Here is a 20,113-nt window from a genome sequence, read left to right as displayed (position 1 = left end):
TATATTGATTTATCTTAATCTATGTAGATAGTTACCAAGGTCAGTGATTTGTGGTGTTATGTCAGCAGATTATATATTGGTGTCATGATGACACCCATGTCATGATGAAACCCAGTGTTTTTGGTGTTTGCATTATCAAACTTGAAATGAAAAAAGTTACTGGGTGAATGTTGTCCTTTGGTTTTACTTGTTAGTCTCCAGGGTGAAACATAAATTCTCTTCCCTCCCCACCCCCTGATTGCTAGTATTTCTAAGAGATACTAATTCAATTACATGGATTTTGTTGATTTGTAGTTTTTCTTTAAACTGGAAACTGAACCTAAGAACACTGGTATTTTGTTAGGCCTTGGAGCTAAATCGTAGGCATAATTTTTTCCCCACAATCTCATTTGTGACATGAAGCAAAAAAGTTCAGTGGTCCCCAGGGGTAGGCCTGGGTTCAGAAGCCTGGATCTTTTTTCCTTTAGTCTTAGGGTAGGAGTTCTTCACCTTTTTGATCCCATACCCCTTGTCCAGTCTGGTAAAATCTGTGGCCCTCTTTTCAGAAGAATGATTTTCAATGCATAAAGTAAAGTCCATAGAATTTTAAAAGAAACCAGTTATATTGAAATGCAGTTATCAAAATATAAAAGACAAACAAGTTAATGGATCATGTTAAGAATCTCTATTTTAGAGAAATTACTAATTTATTTTTAATGACTAAATGAGTCTACTAAAACATTCCATATGAAGTTTTCTTTTCCTTCACCTATTCTTTCTGTCTCTCCATCTAAGCATACTTTGCAACAAAAGCCTACTTCTACAGTAAGTATTTATAAAAGGAGTAGAATGAGAAACTGGTAGTGTTAATCTCCATGATGTGAGCCCTTGTGTCTATTCTGAGAAAGATCCTCTTGTCATGAAAAAAGACTGACAAAGACTCTGTTTAGCCAGGCCTTGGAATGAGAACAAGAACTAATTTAGAAAACAGCGCTCCCAGTAGCACAGAAGCCTGTTATAGTTTATTCTGCATTTCTTCTATTTTCCCTCAAAATTTTTTAAAAAATTAATTCATTAATTAGACTAAATAGGATTTATTAGTGAGTTGAATTGTGCATTTGGAAACAGGGACAGAGAGCACAGTTTGAGATTGGCAGTTGTAATCACTTTACAATACAGCCAGTCTATGGACCATGTTTTGTTTTCAGTTCGTTGTTAACAAAAACCTGCTTTTCAGGAGTTTCAATATGGAATGCTTAAACAACCAGAGTGTATCAAAGATGTTCATCTTCAGTTTAATGTTAATTAATGGTAATCATCATTAATGAGCCTAGTTCTCATATCATTCAGAAGGGGAAGGGTGGCTCAAACGGCTTCTAAATAGAATTGTAAGGGTGATAGTTCATAATATCTTTTCCTTGTGTAATCCCACAAAACTAAATGTATAAACCTTCTAGATATAGCAGAACTAAGCAGCTGTAGTATAAGCAAAAAGAACTTTGTAATGGGAGTCAATTGACCTGGGTTCCTGTCCCAATTCTGACACTGGCTGACTACTTACATGGCCTAGCCAAAATCACTTTACCATGGTGGGCCTTCAATTCATTCATCTGTCAGAGAGCTTTTGGCAATAGTTTATAGAATAGATTATTTTTAACGTAGCTTCTATTGCTAAATTCTGTCATCCTAGGATTCATATCTCCACTTCAGACCCCCAACCTATAGTTTTATTACTGTGGACTTCCCAGAGCAAAGACTTTCTCCACCAAAGGACAGGCAACTCATCTGTGTCTTTTGGTCCCAGAGTTGTTTGAGAGCATCAAGAGGTTAAGTGTCTTGTTCATAAGTACTAATACTAGTTATATCATGTAATATGTACCAGGCACATACTGTGAGAGGCAGATTGAACTCATGTCTTATTGGCTTGACTCCAGGGCTAGCCCTCTATCTGCTATATATCTCTTTTCACTAGGATTCATGGAATCAGAGATTTAGAGCTAGAAGGGACCTTTGCAGTCTTCTAGTTCAAACCTTTTTTTTCTCATTTTATAAATGAAGAATTGAGGCCCAGAGCAGTTAGGTGACTTGCCCATGGCCCTTCAGGTAGTAAGTGGCAAAGTCAGAATTTACTTACTTAACCATGCTGATTCCAACATTTTGGCTAAGATTTGTTTTAAAGAACTATTTCATGTCCTAGATTCAAAGAGCTGTATTACAAAATCATGGCATCTATTTGCCTTCAGTTAAAGAGATATCTCAGTGGTACAACATCATGATCTTTCTGTGGTTTTAGTTTTTCCTTAAATTTGGGTGCCTTTCTGTTTGAAGACCTGTATCTCACCTCTAGCCCCTACTCTTAGAGTTATGATTGAAATATAATGTATTGAATAAAAGATAAAGACCCAGTAATAGCTTTTAAAAGTTTGTCTTGGCTTAGCCATTTGCTTGCCATGTAACCAGGATTATGCAACCTACTGTTTTAATTTATCTTGATAATAGATTCTTCTTTTCTTCCCTTCTTTTCTTCATTATTATTTTTTAAATAGCTTTGCCAGTTAAGTAGCAGAAACTAGTGTCTGGCAAATTTAAAATGAATTTTAGTTTTATAGCTTATAAAATATGAAAACATTTAAGGGTTGGAGTGTTTTTCTAAGTTTCTCTATAATTTTGAAACTTCAAACCAGTGCAGTGATATTCAAAGTGGTTCACAATTTTTTTAGGTACTCTAGATGATATACTGGCTAGTATCTAATAATATTTACATTAATAATTTACTTTTTCTTTTAACATAAATTAATAATTTCATTATGATATCCCTCAAGTTTTTTTCAAAAGAAGTACCATTATTAAAGCAAATTATAGAGAGTTTGTGTTGGTTTCTTTGTTCATTTGTTTTGACATTAGCAAAAGGATGTCATTGTGGCCTCATGGTCAAATAGGATTTACCAAGACCATCATCTATGTGGTCCAAGCTCTGGATTACTCAGCTCTGCTAAGCTAAGCTGCAAAAGGTTGACCCTAACCCTAACTCCACCTGGTTGCGGAGTAGATCTGTTATCTAGAGGTCGGCCTGACTCACTTCCGAGTGGTTCACGACCAGGCTGGCCACAGTGTCATGGATTGTTTTACCACAGCAGTTCTTGAAGAATCTCTTCTAAGTTATAGAGTTTTTGATCTTTGTTGGTAGAGGGAGTAGCCACACCAGTGGAATGACAGATTCATGAAGTATTGAAGTAAGCAGTCAAGTGGAGGAAGTTATTCGTATTCTGCTACCAGTATGGTTTGTAGAGTTAAAGGCTTGAGAAATGCTGGCTGATAGTATAAAGCAGAGAACTGAAACTTATTTTTATGACTGACTTTAATTCATTCCGTAAATTTGTAATATTTTTGAATTTAAAATTATAGCATATAACATTAGATAAACAGAATGGCTGTCTAGTCTATGTGAGAAATGTGCAATAATTGCTTTAGCATAAATTACATTTTATTTCCATTTTTATAATGCCATCAGTTTTCTACATGAACCTAAGTCCTAGTTTGCACAAAGAATGGTGGAATTTGTTGTTGACATTAGCAGGAATGACTTCTGTAGTGTTGAGCTTTTCCTTGACTTTTCCAAGTTGAGTTGCTGCCTGTATCTATCAGCTGAAATTCCTGATTTTGTTTTACCTGGTCTGACATTACGTTGTATTTTCTCTACAGACATCTTGCCTTTGTTTGTCTTCATTTATCTTGATCCCCGTTGAGCCATTCTTCATATGGCTTTCTCCTGGGCTTAGATTTTTTTATCTTTGCCAGTTATCATAAAAACAGTAAGGAATAAGTGACAACTTAAGCACTAGTTAATTTGTAAATTAATTTTCAAGAAAAGAGCAAGGTCCTTAGTGTTTTAGCTTATTTATGCAGAACATACTAGATTTTGAACAAGGTAGAATGCTTTTGCTTTACAATGGAAAACTTTGTATAGCAGCTGCCAAATAATTTTACAGTGTAGTTTAAATGCTTGCTAGATAGTTAAGAACCCAATTTCAGTTGAAGTTGAAATTTTTAAAAATTACTTATTCTAACGGCCTTTTGCAGGACTTTTGGGAAAGTTTTTTTGTTCTTCCTTTTAGCCATTTGAAATCTAGTGTATAAAGACTAGTTTTGTTGAGAAATACTTTAGGTATCAAAAGGAGCAGAGAACAGAGATAGAATGAAATAAAAAAAGTTAAAGAGGTAAAAGGTTAAATTTTAAGGAAGAGAAATGGACAAAATAACTCTTGCAGTGTTGTTGAAAAACAAAATACTCCCCAGACTTTTACATAGTTCAATGTAGAAATTTATTGAGCTTTTCAATAAAATTAAGATTTTTCAGCTTTTGTTGTTAAATAGTTTTCTAAACAGTTCTGTGTTTGTGGGAAAAAAGCCTAACGGTGATGACATGAGACATGTCACAAGTAGGCAAATGACAAATGGGTAAGTGTGCTAGCTGTTAGCATTTCTGAAGTAGGTTCTGTGGGAAAATGTGCTTCTATTCACTTTTGTTTTATTCTTTTCTTCTCCCTCTGATGAAACAGCCAGACCAAATCAGTTTGGAATGCCTGGGATAGTGCCACCGTATGTTCCCCCTCAGATGCTTAACATTCCACAGACCTCTATACAAGCAAAACCTGTTGTAAGTATGCTTTTAATTCTGTTAACGACTTCTCTTGCCAGTTCTTAGGAGTATGTATATGTTGAGATTCGAATATGTGCAGAAATGATTTCTCAAAGTCTTCTTAAACTGCATATTTGGGAAAGAATAGACTATCATTTATGTAGTGTTGAAAATCAACTAAAAATTCTTTCACAGGATAAAACAATCTGTTACTTACTGGAATCTGACAGCATCCATTTATTTCTTTTTTTTATTACCTATATTTAAAAGAGACCATTTTGTTCTAGGCCCAGCAGATGTCTAGCCCAGGTGGTGCTCCAGGTCAGGGTCCATACCCATATAGCCTCTCTGAGCCGGCTATCACCTTGGAAACAAGTGGAAAAAATTTGTCTGAGCAGAACAACTATAGTAACATTCCTCATGAAGGAAAACATACTCCATTGTATGAGCGATCCTCTCCAATAAATCCAGCTCAGAGTGGCAGCCCTAACCATGTGGATTCAGCCTATTTTCCTCCCTCTTCAACATCATCATCATCTGATAATGATGAAGGCAATGGAGGAGCTACAAAGTAAGTAATGAGTTAAATGGTGACTTTTCACCCTTGTGTCATTTAGGTATGTGATCCCTTTAAATTCGCTTAAACCAACTGGAAGCATTTGTATCCAAAATTTCCCAGCTATTGGACATAGTGTTTTTGATTAAAGATCTAATTACAAAGATTAATAATATATGTTTGATATGATGATATATGTTTGATAAATGAACACTGAATCTATGGGCGTGGAATGGAACAATTAATCCATACTATTTATAAAATCAGTTCTTGACGTTCTGTATTTGGGCATAACATGATTTTGACTAGTGCTTCCTAAAGGAAACTATTTCAGTGAGTATTGGATTATGACTACAGGAAGATGGACTCTAATTATGGAGAGTTGGAGCCCAGATTCTGTCAGGCTATGGAGGGACACAAATGTAGAATCACAGGAGGTCAGAGTTAGAAGGCCTGTCCAACTCATAACTGAACAAAAATCCCCTCTACAACTTGTCCTTAAAAATGATCATACAGGCATTTTTGAAGATTTCTTTGCCTGGTCCTTCGTCCTTCTAGGGAATGCCACTTTTTTGTTATATCAAACTTAAATGTGTCTCATTGACAGCTTCCCCCCATTACTTTTGGTATTGCCCTCTAAGGCAAGCAGAATAAGGCAAATTCTTTTTTCTATATGACTTGTGGTCTTATAAATTTGACTCAGCTTCCATAAGAGCATATTGTTTCCCCACTTTCAAATATTTGTAGGATTGGCACAATGTCTGGCACATAGTAGTTACTTAATAAATAGTTATCAAGTTGAATTAACTGTTATTAAAGACAGCTGTCATGCCCTCCTTAAATGTCCTCTAGAAAGAAAATTCCTGTTTCATTCAGCTAATACTTATATGACAAGAATGTGAGGCCTTTCCTAGAGATCATGCCCCTTGGAGGAACCTTCCATCTTTTGACCCCACTCTTCCAATTGATGATTGCCTTTACTGGAAATACTACATTATTTTAGGAAAACCCTAGCTATGTTTTCCTATATTTGGTTCCATGCATCCATCTCTCCAGTAACTTCTTCACTAACTGCCGCTTTGCCAAGTGTGTACCCCTTCCTCCTCCTTTTTCTTTCCGTCCCATCCAGTTCTGGAACCATGAATGAACCCATATCATTATTTTTGGATGGGATGTGACCCTATCACACTCCCAGACCAAAATGCCACTCCTGGCGACCATATCCCTGAGTATATTGTTTCCCCACTTTAGAATGTAAGTTCCTTAAGGAACTGTCTCTGCTTTTTTTATTTGTATCTCTAGAGCTTAGTAAGTAATAACTGCTTTATAAATGTTTTTTCGTTCATTCATCCTGGATGCTCTTCAGCTTATTAGTGTATTTCTTAAAGTGTGATACCTAAAGCTGAATATGATATTCCAGGTGTGGTCTAACCAGAGTAAAATAAAGTGGGATTGTTCCCTCCCCAATCCTGGACTCTTACTGCACTGTAAGATGGCTTTAGCATTTCTCAGTACCATATTAACACTATTGACTCTGAGCTTTCTGGCCATTTAAGAACTATTTTGTAATTTGCTCAGATTTTTATTTTGTGTATTGTTCCAATCCTTTTTTTGGGGGGTCCACAAAGCATGTCAGTTGTTCTTTTATAGTGAAAGAGTATTAGAGTACTGACAAGTTAGCTGTTATCTTTTATTTAGTTATTTTGGTGTGTAGTTGCTAGGAAAGTATTTCATGAAAATAGAGGTCTCTAGCTTTTTATCCCTGAGGTGGTAGGAGTTTGCCCACAGAAGGAAGGATCCCACATAGACTAAAATGTTCAGAGCTTTTTCTGTTGTGACAAAGGGCTGAACATAAAGTAGGTGAACAGTGAGTGGGAAATAGCTTTACAAATGGTGGTATATGAATGTGTGCTGTGCTGTAAGAAAGAATTTATTAAGTGCCTACTTTGTGACAGGCTTTGTGCTAGGTGTTAATAAAACAGATAGAAATTAATTAGTCGTTACCCTCGAGGAGCTTACATTCTACAGAATAAGATAACATGTGCACACCTAAGTATCTATGAAATAAACATAAAGTAAGTTTTGGAAGAGTAACTTGGTTTGATCAGGAAAGAACTAACATGGTATATGGCATTTGATATAAGTTTTAAAGTGAAATAGGAATTCTGAGAGGAAAAGTACATACTAGGTGTAGGGGGATAGTTCGAACAAAGGCGCCAAGAGAAGGTATGTTACTTATGAAGGACAGGAAGCAGACCAGTTTGACTAAACTGATGAGTGCATGAATAGAGTAATGTATTAAGGCTAGAAAGGTTGGTGAACCTGATTGTAAAATGCTAAACAGAAGATTCGCCTTTGTGGTTTTTTTTCCTTCCACTTAATAGTATTTTATTTTTTCCATTTACATGTGAAGATAGCTTTCAACAGCCACGATTTATTTATTTATTTATTCATCTAATTAATCGATCAATTAATTAATTTTTTTTTGGTGAGGCAGTTGGGGTTAAGTGACTTTCCCAGAGTCACACAGCTAGTGCATGTTAGGTGTCTGAGGCCGGATTTGAAACTCAGGTCCTCCTGACTCCAAGGCCAGTGCTCTGTCCACTGCGCCACCTGGCTGCCCCCAACATTCACTTTTATAAGATTTTGAGTTCTAAATTTTTGTTCCTCTCTCCATCTCCTTCCCCCTCCCCAAGACAACAGGCAGTCAGATATAGGCTATACATGTACAATCATGTTAAATATATTTCCACATTAGTCATGTTGTGAAAGAAGAATCAGAACAAAAGGAAAAAAACCACGAGAAAGAAAAAGCAAAAAAAAAAAAAGTGAAAATAATATACTTCTATCTACATTCAGACTCCATAGTTCCTTCTCTAGATGTGGATAGCATTTTCCACCATGAATCTTTTGGAATTATCTTGGATCATTGTATTGCTGAGAAGAGTTCGGTCTATCATACATCATCTCACAATGTTGCTTTTTACCGTGTACAATGTTCTCCTGGTTCTTCTCACTTCACTCAGCATAAGTTCATTTAAGTCTTTCCAGGTTTTTCTGAAATTTGTCTACTAATCATTTCTTAAAGCACAGTAGTATTCCATTACATTCGTATACCACTGCTTGTTCAGCCATTCCCCAGTTGATGGGCTTCCCCTCAGTTTCTAATTCTTTGCCACCACAAAAAGAACTGCTATAAATATTTTTGTACATGTGGGTCCTTTTATCTTTTTATGATCTCTTTGGAATACAGACCTAGTAATGGTATTGCTGGGTCAAAGGGTATGCACAGTTTAATTGCTTTTGGGCATAGTTCCAAATTGCTCTCCAGAATAGTTGGATCAGTTCACAGCTCCATCAGCAATGCATTAGTGTTCCAATTTTCCCACATCTTCTTTGACATTTTTCATTTGATTTTTCTGTCATGTTAGCCAATCTGATAGATGTGAGGTGGTCCCTCAGAGATGTTTTAATTTACATTTCTCTAATTAATAGTGATGTAGAACATTTTTATATGACTATAGATAGCTTTGATTTTTTTCATCTGAAAACTGCCTGTTTATATCCTTTGACCATTTATCAGTTGGGGAATGACTTGTAGTCTTATAAATTGTCTTATAGAGACTCAGTTCTCTCTATATTTGAGAAATGAAACCTTTATCAGAGACACTTGCTGTAAAAATTGTTTCCCAGCTTTCTGCTTTCCTTCTAATCTTGGTCGCATTGGTTTTGTTTGTGCAAAACCCTCTTAGTTTAATGTAATCAAAATTCATTTTACATTTCATAATGTTCTCTATCTTTTTTTTGGTCATAAAAATTCTTCCCTTCTCCATAGATCTGACAAGTAAACTATTCCTTGCTCTCCTTATTTGCTTATGGTGTCACTCTTTATGTCTACATTTTGACCTTATCTTGGTATATGGTGTAAGAGGTTAGTCTGTGTTTAGTTTCTATCATACTGTTTTCCAGTTTTCCCAGCAGTTTTTTGTAAAATAGTGAGTGTATTTGTTTTTAGAGAAATTTTTACTGAGTCTCCCTATACCTGTAATCCTTTCCCTCCTCATTTCTTCCTTTTGGCCTCCCTGAATTCCTTCAGGTCCCAACTAAAATCCCACCTTCTACAGGAAGCCTTTCCTAATACCTCCTAATTCTAGTGCCTTCTCTCTGTTGATTATTTCTAATTTATTTTGTGTGTAGCTTGGCTGAACATAGATGTTTACATGTTGTCTGTACCATCATTTTGTGGATTCTTTGAGGTTAGGGACTGCCTTTTACCCTTCTGTATATCCCTAGCACTTAGCACTATTCCTGGCATTTAGTAGGTGCTTAATAAATATTTATGGACTGTCTGACTGGACATCTAGCCTTCATGCTGGCCCCTTTCTCCTATTGATGAGTGCCTCCTTGTATCTCCGTTTGAGTGAAGGATCCAGATTTAAATATCATACTTCTGCAGAGGGTGCTTTCCTTCTCATCTATCTTCTTCCACCTCTCTTTTTGGGTCCCTTTTGTGCGTTGTATTTCATCATTATGATGTAAGCTCTTTGAGGGAACCTGTCCTTCCCCACCCCCACCCCCTCACCTCTGCTTTGTATTTGTGTCCCCAGCACTTAGTAGAGTGCTTAACATATACTAAGGGCTTAATAAATGTTTCTTGCCTTGCCTTGCCTTTCCATCCCATCTCTGAAAATGTTCAGGCATATACACCCAGTATTTGTTTACTTATAAATTATAAATATGTAATACAGCATGACTATATACATTAAAAAATAATAGAAATAAAAAGGATCTAATATTGAAATAATTAAAATTTTAATAATAGTACAAAAACCTCTTGTTGAATTATTAAATGCTAATGATTTTTGCTATGGGGTTTAATATGCTTTTAAAATAAATTTTATGAATATCTTTTTAACATCACCAGAATTTCTCCCAGTATTTTTTCTTTCTCATTCCTCTTACATAACAAGTAATATTTTTTGAAGAAAAAGAATAAGAAGAGGGGGGAAAAAACATCAAGACCAAAAGTCTGAAAATACATAGTGTTCAGACCTGTGGCCCCTCCTGCCTTGGGGACTATGTATGTTCTTTGTAATTTTACACTATTCACTTTTGATTGTTTTGTGATTGCTCTTTCCTTTTACATTCTTGTAGTCATTGTATTTATTGTTTACTTGACTTTACTTACTTCATTCTTCATCATTCTCAGTATTTATCATTAATCATTTCTTACATCATAGTAATATTCCTTTACATGCATGTTCCACATTTTTTTAACCTTTTTCCAATCAATGGACATCTGCTTTGTTTCCAATATTTTGCTTTCAAGAAAGTGTTGTTAAAAGTATTTTTTGTGTGTGTGGGAGCTTCTTATCAGCAACCCTCTTGAGGCATAAGTCTAATGGTGCTCATGTTATATTGTCTTCAGAGAGTCTGGAGTTTCTTGGCAGAAATCTTTCTGAGTCATTTGTCCATTTTTTTGAGTTAGTTCAGTTAAAAGAAGATAATGTAATAATCCATTAATATGTTGCAGTATACTGAAAGCAAACATACAAAAGTGGGATGCCACTATCAACTCCCTGATGTGAAACTCCTGCACTTAGTCCCCAAGAATAAACCCTCACATAACCTGTATGGCTTAACGATCTGACACATGAATGTAGAAAAGGTGCTAATATCATTCTATCTATTAGATAAGTCACCATCTTTTTATTATTTTAGGTAAAAAAGTATAAATAAAAGTTCCGTATTTTCTCACTACTTTCTAGTACACTTTGAAGGGTACTCCACAGTTCACAATGACTACAAGCATGTAAATGAAAAGAATAACAACAGAAGACAAAACAAAACAAGTGAATGTCGTGTATTTATATAAGTCAGTCTTGGAACTAGAGAAGAGAGAGAAGAAAGCATACTTAACCTCCCTTGGTTTAAGAATGTAGCATGTGCTGTCAGACTTGGTTTAGTGAAACCCCCTTTTTTTTTTTTCTTCCCTCTTTCATTTTTATCCTTTGTTAAAAGGAATGAACTACTAGATCTGGATCTCAAAAGGGATTAAAAAAAAAAGGAAAAAGACCTATATGTACAAAAAATATTTGTAGCACCTCTTTTCTGGTGGCAAAGAATTGGAAATTGAGGGGATGCCCATCATTGGGGAATGGCTAAACAAGTTGTGGTATATGGTTACGATGGAATACTATTGTACTATAGGAAATGATGAGCAGGATGCTCTCAGAAAAACCTGGAAAGACTTTCATGGGCTAATGCAAAGTGAGACGCACTGTGTACAAAGTAACAACAATATTGTAAGATGATCAGCTGTGAATGATTTAGCTGATACAATGATACAAGACAACTCTGAAGGACTTAGGATGAAAAACGCTATCTATCTCCAGAGAAAGAACTGATGATATTTGAATCCAGACTGAAGCATACTTTTTTTTTACTTTCTTCATTTTTCTTGAGTTTTTTTTCCTAGTCTATGTTTTCTTTCACAACATCAAGACTATTATAGATATGTTTTGCATATACATACACACGTATGACCTAAATTGAACTTCTTGCCTTCTCCATGTTGGGGAGTGGAGGGGGAGAGTAAGGAAGAGAATTTGGAACTCAAAGTTTTGTAAACAAATGTTAAAAGTTGTTTTTACACGTAACTGGGGGAAAATTAATTAATTTTAAAAATGGCTAGTTATGGGAGGAGGGAAAGCTATGCAGGGAAATAAAGGTGGTGTAAAAACAAAAAGCAATACAAATTAAAAAAAACAAACAAACAACTAAATGGGCCCATAGTTGACCTAGTTTTATCCCTGCATTTTACATGTGTACCACGGTTTGAGTGACTTATTGAATGCAGCTTGTTATGTTAGTAATGACTGAGCAGGTCCCTGAGGTCGCTCCTAACTCTACTGTATGATCCTAGGCAAAAGCAAATCCACCTCTCCCAGCTTCCCACTGCACTGTTCTTTCCACTATACCATGTTGCAGGGTTTCAAATGAAAGCTTTCTGCTATGTTACTAGGCCAAGTTTAGGGAAATGAAAATAATATTTTTGCTTGTTTTCAAAATAGAGCATTTTTTAGTGGAAAGAGTTTTTACTTTTTTTAATATTTATGAATTACCATTAAAGATCAATTCTGATGTCTGCTTACCTATGTTATTTTGCACTTTACATATTTTGTGTACTATGCTTAGGTCGACAGAAGCTATTACACATTCTTCTCATACTCATTTTTCTTAGATTTGTTTCCTTTTTTAAATTCTTGTCGTTTTTGAAGGAACACATCTTAGAAAAGAAACTCCTACAGTACTATAAGTCTTTTTGCCAAACTACTGTGTCTAATTTTATTTTCTTGCTGAAAATTTTTCTTTAAAAAAGTTTTTTTATGTTTATTTTCAGTTTTAATTTCTTTCCCTCTATTTACTCTCTCCTCACCCAATTGAAAAGGCAAAAACCATAATACCAATCATACATGTAAATTAATGCAAAACATATTACCATATTAGCCATTGGAGGAGGGCAAGGAAAAAAACAAGCTTCAGTCTGCACTCAAGAGTTCACCAGTTCTCTATCTGGAGATGGGATAGAATTTTTCATCATGAGACTTTTGGAATTGTTATAGATCACTATATTGATCAGCATTGCTAAGTTTTTCACGATTGATTATTGTTACAATATTGCTTTTGCTGTGTGCATTGTTCACTTGATTTTGCTCACTTTACTTTGTATCGGTTCATATAAGTCTTCCCAGGTTTTTCTGAAACCAACCCCTTCATCTTTTCTTATAGCACAATAATGTTCCATCTTATTCCCGTAACACAACTTGTTCAGCCATTCCTCAATTGATAGGCATCCCCTCAGTTACCAGTTCATTACCCCCCACAAAAAGAGCTGCTGTTATAATTATTTCTGTATATGTAGATTCTTTCCCCTTTTCTTTGGACTGTTTGGGATGCACACCTAATAGTGGTATTGCTAATCAAGGTATGTTCATTTTAATAGCCCTTTGGGTATAGTTCTAAATTGTTTTCCAGAATGGACCAGTTTACAACTCTACTACCAGTGCATTAGTGTACCTATTTTCCTACATCCCCTCCAGTATTTGTCATTTTCTTTTTCATATCATCTTAGCCATTCTTATGACTGTGAGGGGATGCCTGAGTTGTTTTAATTCCTATTTCTCTAATAGTGATTTAGAGCAGGTTTTTTTTTTTATTTGACTTGATTACTTTGATTGCTTCTCCCAAAAACTGCCTGTTCATATCCTTTGACCATTTATCAATTGGGGAATGGCTCTTATTTTAATAAATTTGGCTCAGTTTTCTGTAATATTTGAGAAATGTGATGTTTATCAAAGAAACTTGCTATAAAATATTTTTTCCAGTTTCTTGTTTTCTTTCTAATTTTGGTTATAATGGTTTTATTTGTGCAAAAACTTGTAAAAATTCATGTAGTCAATCATGCATTTTATGATTTGTGATCCTCTATCTCTTAGTTGGTCATACACTCATCCCTATCTGTAAATACAACAGGTACTTTTTTTCTGTGCTCCCCTGATTTGCTTATGATATCCCCCTTTATGTCTAAATTACGTCCCCATTTTGACCTTATCTTGGTATATGGAGTAAAGTGTTGGTCTATGCCTAGTTTCTGCCATACTGCTTTCCAGTTTTCCTAGCAATTTTTATCAAATGGTGGGTTCTTGTACTCAGAGCTTTCTCAAACACTAGGTTACTATATTTCAACAAAATTTTTAACAAATGTAAAAGTAGACTTTATGAATTCTTCATTAATATCCATCTCAAATTTTAGTTCTCTTTGTCTCCCTTCCTCTTTTCTCCTTCTCTCTCCCTTTCACCCCACATACTCTACTCCCACTTCTGCCTGCTTCCTTTCCTTTTCCAACTGTGACAAAGAAAAATTGCTCAAGTGTGTTGGGAGTGCTTTGTAGCCAAGGAGTTACTCCTGTTTCATGACAACCAAGTGAGCAGTAAACTGAGAGGAGAGGCGCCTTTCTGCAAACAGGTGTTTTTTCTCTAAGCTCTTTGTTGTTCTACCCACTTTAAATGTCTTCCTGCTTTTTTTTTTCTGCTTATGTTGGCCTTCCTAGAAGACATACCTGAGGCTTCTTTTCCTCTATAGTTGCACATGTAGCTCCAGCCCACATCACTGCCCCTTCTTTGAATTCCCACAGCATTCGTTATCTTTTAGCACTTAATCACTTAGTCCCTTTTGTTTTTTATTAAATGCTTCATAATTGTATCTTGATGGCATAGTGAGAACAGAAACCATATTTGCTATTCTGCACAGCTATTAGCACAACACCAGTCATTTATAGGTACTTAATAAATATTTATTGAATTAAAAATTATAAATGTTCGGTATTCCCTTTTAAGTCTAGCAGCAAATATGTGATGTTGGTAGTTTTTACATTAATTTTACTGAGTTATTATCTACTCTTTTCTTAAAACAGCAAGGTGCTGTTACTATGGATTCATAGGTGAAATCATGTGAGATTTTTGCTATAATAAACTCTTTGTTATAAAGAGATTTGACCTGTAATCTTCCTTTTGTATTCAGCCATGTCAGTGGGAACAAAGTTGGCTGGGAAAAGACAGGAAACCAGTCAGAAACTCAAGCACGTGGAGATCCAGGAGACCAAACAAAGGTAGCATATGTAGATTTTTTTTCCTTTAAATATAAAAGTTCTTAAACTTTCAAAGCATATGAATGTATATTTGTAATTAGTTTAACAGGTGAACTTTCCCATAGTAATCCTAAAACTCAGGGGATTTTTATTATCTCTTCTGACTTCTTACTTTTCGTATTCCAGTCAGTTACCAAGTCCATCAGAGTGCCTTCTGCAGTATCTTGTACCCCTCCACCCTCCTTTCTTTGTCCTTTACTTGACTCTAGTACTAGCCCTCATTGTCACCCACATCTCTTCTTTTCCCCTTTGAGTGTATCTTTTATATCACTGCCAGAAGAATGTTTCATTACCTGTGCTGAAATTTTAATGTTATGAATAAGACTATTGGATTTGGAATCAGAGGTTCAGATCCTGGCTGTGCCACTTGTACTGCATGTGTAACCTTGGGTAAAGTATTTAATTCCACTGGGCCTTAGTTTCCAAATTTAATTTTCTTATTGCTAGACTCTGTTTTCTCTTAAGAGCTACTCTTTGAACCTTTGCTCTTCAGTGGCTCCCTATTGCCACCCTACTTTTTCAACAGTTATTTCATATTGTTACTCTCCACATTCCAGCCAGATTGGGGTACTCTTACATTTACCACGTACCTTCCACCTTGACTCAGATTGTTCCCTGTGCCTGGAATGCCATAACTGGCTCTTCCCCTTTTTACTTCTTGAACATCTTAGCCATTCTTTAAAAGTGCAACTAAAATATCTTGTACAAGAAGCTTTCCTGACCCAGTAGCTAATGGCTCCTTTCCTTTGGATCTCACCTAGCACCTTATTTCACAATATTGTAATGTATTTAAAATGAAGTATATTGTGATTATCTGCATTTGTATCTTTTCCCACTAGTAAGCTAAAAGCTACACAAGATCAAAGATCAAATCTTGTCTGAACTTTGCATCTTCTCCAGATCCTACCATAGTGGCATGCAAACATAAGGTAACTTAAAATTAGGTATACTTCATCAACTGAGTTCTGCTTGACTTTACTCCTGACTATGGGCTAAACCACAGTATTTGCCAGAACAGTGCCTATTTACTTTCACATCGAAATTTTAAAATGCAAAACAAAAAAGAAAGTTTGAAATAAGTAGATTACAGAGATGGCACAGTTGTAGAGCAATGCATTTGGAGTCTGAAGACCAGAATACAAATACTGGTTCTGCTACTTAGGATATTCATGATCTTCTACAAGTCACTCAATTTAGCACCTCACTTCTAATCCTGTGATTTGAAGAAGAATACAAACATGTATGAAATAGTTGCTTCTTACCTTGTACTTAAAAATTGTACTTTCCAAAACATTTTAACATTTAATATTTTACTTTTGCATTACCCTTAATGGCAGTAGGATAGTCTCCCATTTTAAATACAAATAATCTTGTTATTCTTCTGAGTTTATCATTCATCACCAACTAACTGGCTGCTGCATATTTCCACCTGGATAATCTTATAGGACTATGAAACTCAACATGTGCAAAACAGAACTCATTATCTTTCCCTTCCTGAACCTTTCCCACCTCCAAATTTTCCTTTTATTGTTAAGGTTACCATCTTTTTTTTCCCAGAGACCCAGGTCTACAACCTCGTGAGTCATCTTTGATTTTTTTTCTCTGGTTCACTGTCCCATAAGTTGCCAACTCTGATTAATTCTGCCTCCATAAGACCTTACATCTGTTCCCTTTTTGCTGCTCACTTGGTCACCACCTCATTTTAGGCCCTCATCCCTTCTCACCTGGATTATTAAAATAGCTTTGTAATTGGTCTCCCTGCTTCTTTTTTCAAACCCTTTCCATTACATCCTCCATGAATGTGCCAGAATAATCTTCCTAAAGCACAGGTCTGATCATATAACTCTCCTGCTCTATAACCATTAGTAACTCCCAATTACCTGTAAGATAAAGCACAAACTCCCCAACCCTCCATTTAAAGCCCTTCACATTATAATCTGGCACTAACTACCTTTCCAGCCTAATTTCACATTAATCTTCTTCATGCTCTTTATATTGCAGCCAAATTAGCCATCTTGCTGTTACTCATTCATGACATTCCATTTCTTTTATCTTTGCCTTTACACAGACTGTTTCCCATTTTTAATTCTTCCCTCACCCTCGACCTTAAAATGATGAGTTCCAGGCCTTAGCTCAAGTGCCACTACCTATTGAAGGCAGCCTCCTCTTTCTCCTCCTAGTTCATAGTGCTCTCTACTTTACTCATCTCTGTACATGTCCTCTTCATAGTAAAATGGAAACACCTAGAGGTCAGAGATGATTTTGCTTTTCATCTTTGTATTCTAAATACCTTGCATATAGTAGCTATAAAATAGAGACATTCAATTAAATTGTACAAGTAAGTCACAAACAACACAGATAAGTTGTTCAGTATTAGTTTTGACTTATCTTTTTAGCCTTTGTTTTAAAAAGATGAAATTAAGTTCATAATGTTCTACTTATGTTTTGCAAGCTTATTAGAATTGCACAGAATCTAATGGTATGCTTTACCCTGGGTTGTGTGTGTGTCTGTGTCTGTGTTTCACAAGACTATACATGCCCTCACATTATAATTCCACATTTCCCCCCCAAATTTTTAACTAGAGATCCATTTCCGTATACCATAATTTTCTTCTTTGCAAACCCCATTGATTGTCTCCACATCAAGACATTTCAGAGGTCACTAAGAGAAGGAGCTCACTGCAGAAAGAGCGTTGCATTGGCACCTGGATTCCCACCCTGGCTCTCTTCCATTGTCTCACTTTGTGACAGCAGACAGTCACATCACTTCTGACTCTCTCTTCACTCATCTATAAGATGAGTTGATTGAACTTGATAATTTTTAAATTACCTGCTAGTGTAAATGGTGTGATGTTAAATCGATTTTTCCTTTTCTCTGTTATAGGCAGAAGGTTCTTCTACTGCCTCTTCAGGAAGCCAGATAGCTGAAGGGAAAGGGAACCAAGCCAACACTGCACAAATCCCCTGCCTTTTGTCAATGCCCACCAGGAACCACATGGATATTACCACACCTCCATTACCTCCTGTTGCACCAGAAGTATTGAGAGTAGCAGAGCACAGGCACAAGAAGGGGTTAATGTATCCCTACATCTTTCATATTCTTACAAAGGTATTATCTAAGATGTCACTAGTATTACTGGGTTTATAGATGGTAATCTCTCCTTTTTTTTTTTTTTTTTAAATGAAGTGTTACTCTGTGCCTTTACAAAGTGTATTCTGAACATAATTTCACTATACCACAAATTTCATTTTCTCTGAAGCAGGAGTGGAATATATCAAATTGTACAAAATCTTTTCCCTATTTAACCCCTTTGAATGCACTAAGATAGTCTATTGACTTGTTGTAGAAATGGTTACTTCATTATAGATATCAGAATTGTTTTTTCTTCAATTTAACTTAAATCTGTTTTCAAATTTTCTTCTACTTAAATAGCACCATATCACTTAAATTATTTTTGGATTCTTTATTTTTCCATTTTGATTTTACATTAAAAAGTTTTTCTCTATATATTTAAATTTCAGGTTTTATTCTAATTTTAGATACAATCTCTAATATGTACAACTTAATGTCTGCCTTTTGAATGGCTTAATGTGTTCTGTATTTTGACATGTTCATCTAATTGAAGACAATTTTGTAATGATTAAATATAAAAAATGTAATGTAGGATGTTAATTGCTGAATGTGCATACAATTAGTTAATATACAAGGATCTTTTTCATAGAAATGTACTTTAATTTTTTAAGTATCTTTCTAAGTGTATACCTACATATATGTTATATTGGGATAGGTTTAGGAAATCTATTTTCTTTTTCCATTCTAAGCTTTATGTGCAATTAATTTTTATACCAATTTCCAAGTTAATTTTCTTTATGCGATAGTCATAGGCTTTACCTTACAGTATAGAAAAAATGAAATTCTTCTGATCAATCAGTTTGTTACTTAACATGTATTTTTTAAAAATTGTTCCATAGAAGCGCTGCTTTTATTTGTGCAGGGAGTACATCTCAGTCAAAAGTTTCTTTTCTGTCTAAATGTAATTTCATTTGAAATTTGTAGACAGCACTCGATTGGTATAGAAAAAAACCATACACACAAACACTAAATTCCATAGAACTTTTGAGATGGATTTATTTTGGTAGGGAGTATTAACTGATTAGCCCCAGTCCTGCTTAGTTTTATAAATTAGAAGAAATCAGGAGTGTTCAATCTATTACTGTTTATCCAGGTCCTTCTATTTATTCCTTTAATTGTAACTGCTTCTGATTATACTGCATTATTGGATTAAGATGTATGTGTACAGCATCACTTTTAGTTTATCATATTTGGGGAATGGAAAAGCTTTTGAACTTGAACAGAAGTTGAAGTGGATAAGTGGAAAATGATCGTTATAGGAAAGGGGTTTTTAATCCATTTAGAGATCCAGCCAACTTCTTTAGACACTACAGACTCTCCCCTCTGTGTTCTTCCAGATGTCAAGTTCTTTGAAATCACCTGTTTGTATCAGAATGATCAAATCTACACATTGATGGATATACTACTCTATTTATGTATAACTGTTAAAATCCAAAAGAAAACCGTACAATATTGTATGCATCTGCATTTCACTAATACTCATTTTCATAATTATTTTAAAGACAAACATAAATTATGAGATACTACTATGTTTGTCATCAAGACAACTTATTTATTCAAGCTTGCAGTTTAAAAGTAAAGGCATTCTTGAATGCTAAATGTATATAGGAAAACAAAAATCAGAAAGTATGTAATGAGTTGAATCTTTCTCTGTCTAAATTGACTTGGGCAAGACATTTTCAATGAGATAATACTTGAAACATTTCTAGAAAGGTATTTTTCTGTTGAAAAACTTCTTTCAAGAGAAAAACATATTGAAGATGTTATCTGTATCTGACAACATCAAACAGATAGTTTCCTAGAGTTTTTGAAGCAGAATAATACAAGTATGGTAAATTATATAACTCTTAAGGGGAGTGTTGGAACATTGTAGCTATCTTGGGATAAGTAATGATACTGTTACTAATAGTATCATCTTAATCATGTGTCAGTATAGTATAGTATTAGTATCAGTATAGATACTAATAGTATCATCTTAATCATGAAACCACATATAGAATTAGAATCAACTGATAATTTAATGTAACATGTATGATTGATTTATGGTGTCAGATTGTGTTTGGAAAGACCAATCTAGTGTTGTGCCAACCATTGCT

At 35.0% G+C, this 20,113-nt stretch overlaps 1 protein-coding gene across 4 annotated transcripts in view; it reads left to right on the top strand.

Annotated features, from left to right (window-relative positions):
• Positions 1-20,113, top strand: part of FAM120A (family with sequence similarity 120A) — a 152,856-nt gene that overhangs the window by 69,510 nt on the left and 63,233 nt on the right. For all 4 annotated transcript variants that reach the window (XM_027836863.1, XM_027836861.1, XM_027836862.1 and 1 more), the window contains 4 exons: positions 4,539-4,636; positions 4,906-5,189; positions 14,758-14,845; positions 17,769-17,993. In XM_027836863.1, the coding sequence (XP_027692664.1) occupies positions 4,539-4,636; positions 4,906-5,189; positions 14,758-14,845; positions 17,769-17,993 (695 nt within the window). The remainder of the gene's footprint in view (positions 1-4,538; positions 4,637-4,905; positions 5,190-14,757; positions 14,846-17,768; positions 17,994-20,113) is intronic.

The sequence above is a fragment of the Vombatus ursinus genome, unplaced genomic scaffold (assembly GCF_900497805.2).
Source record: "Vombatus ursinus unplaced genomic scaffold, bare-nosed wombat genome assembly UNPS02014820.1, whole genome shotgun sequence".
Taxonomy (NCBI): domain Eukaryota; kingdom Metazoa; phylum Chordata; class Mammalia; order Diprotodontia; family Vombatidae; genus Vombatus; species Vombatus ursinus.
Note: the sequence above shows the minus strand (reverse complement) of the source record. Positions and strands in the feature narration are given on the sequence as shown.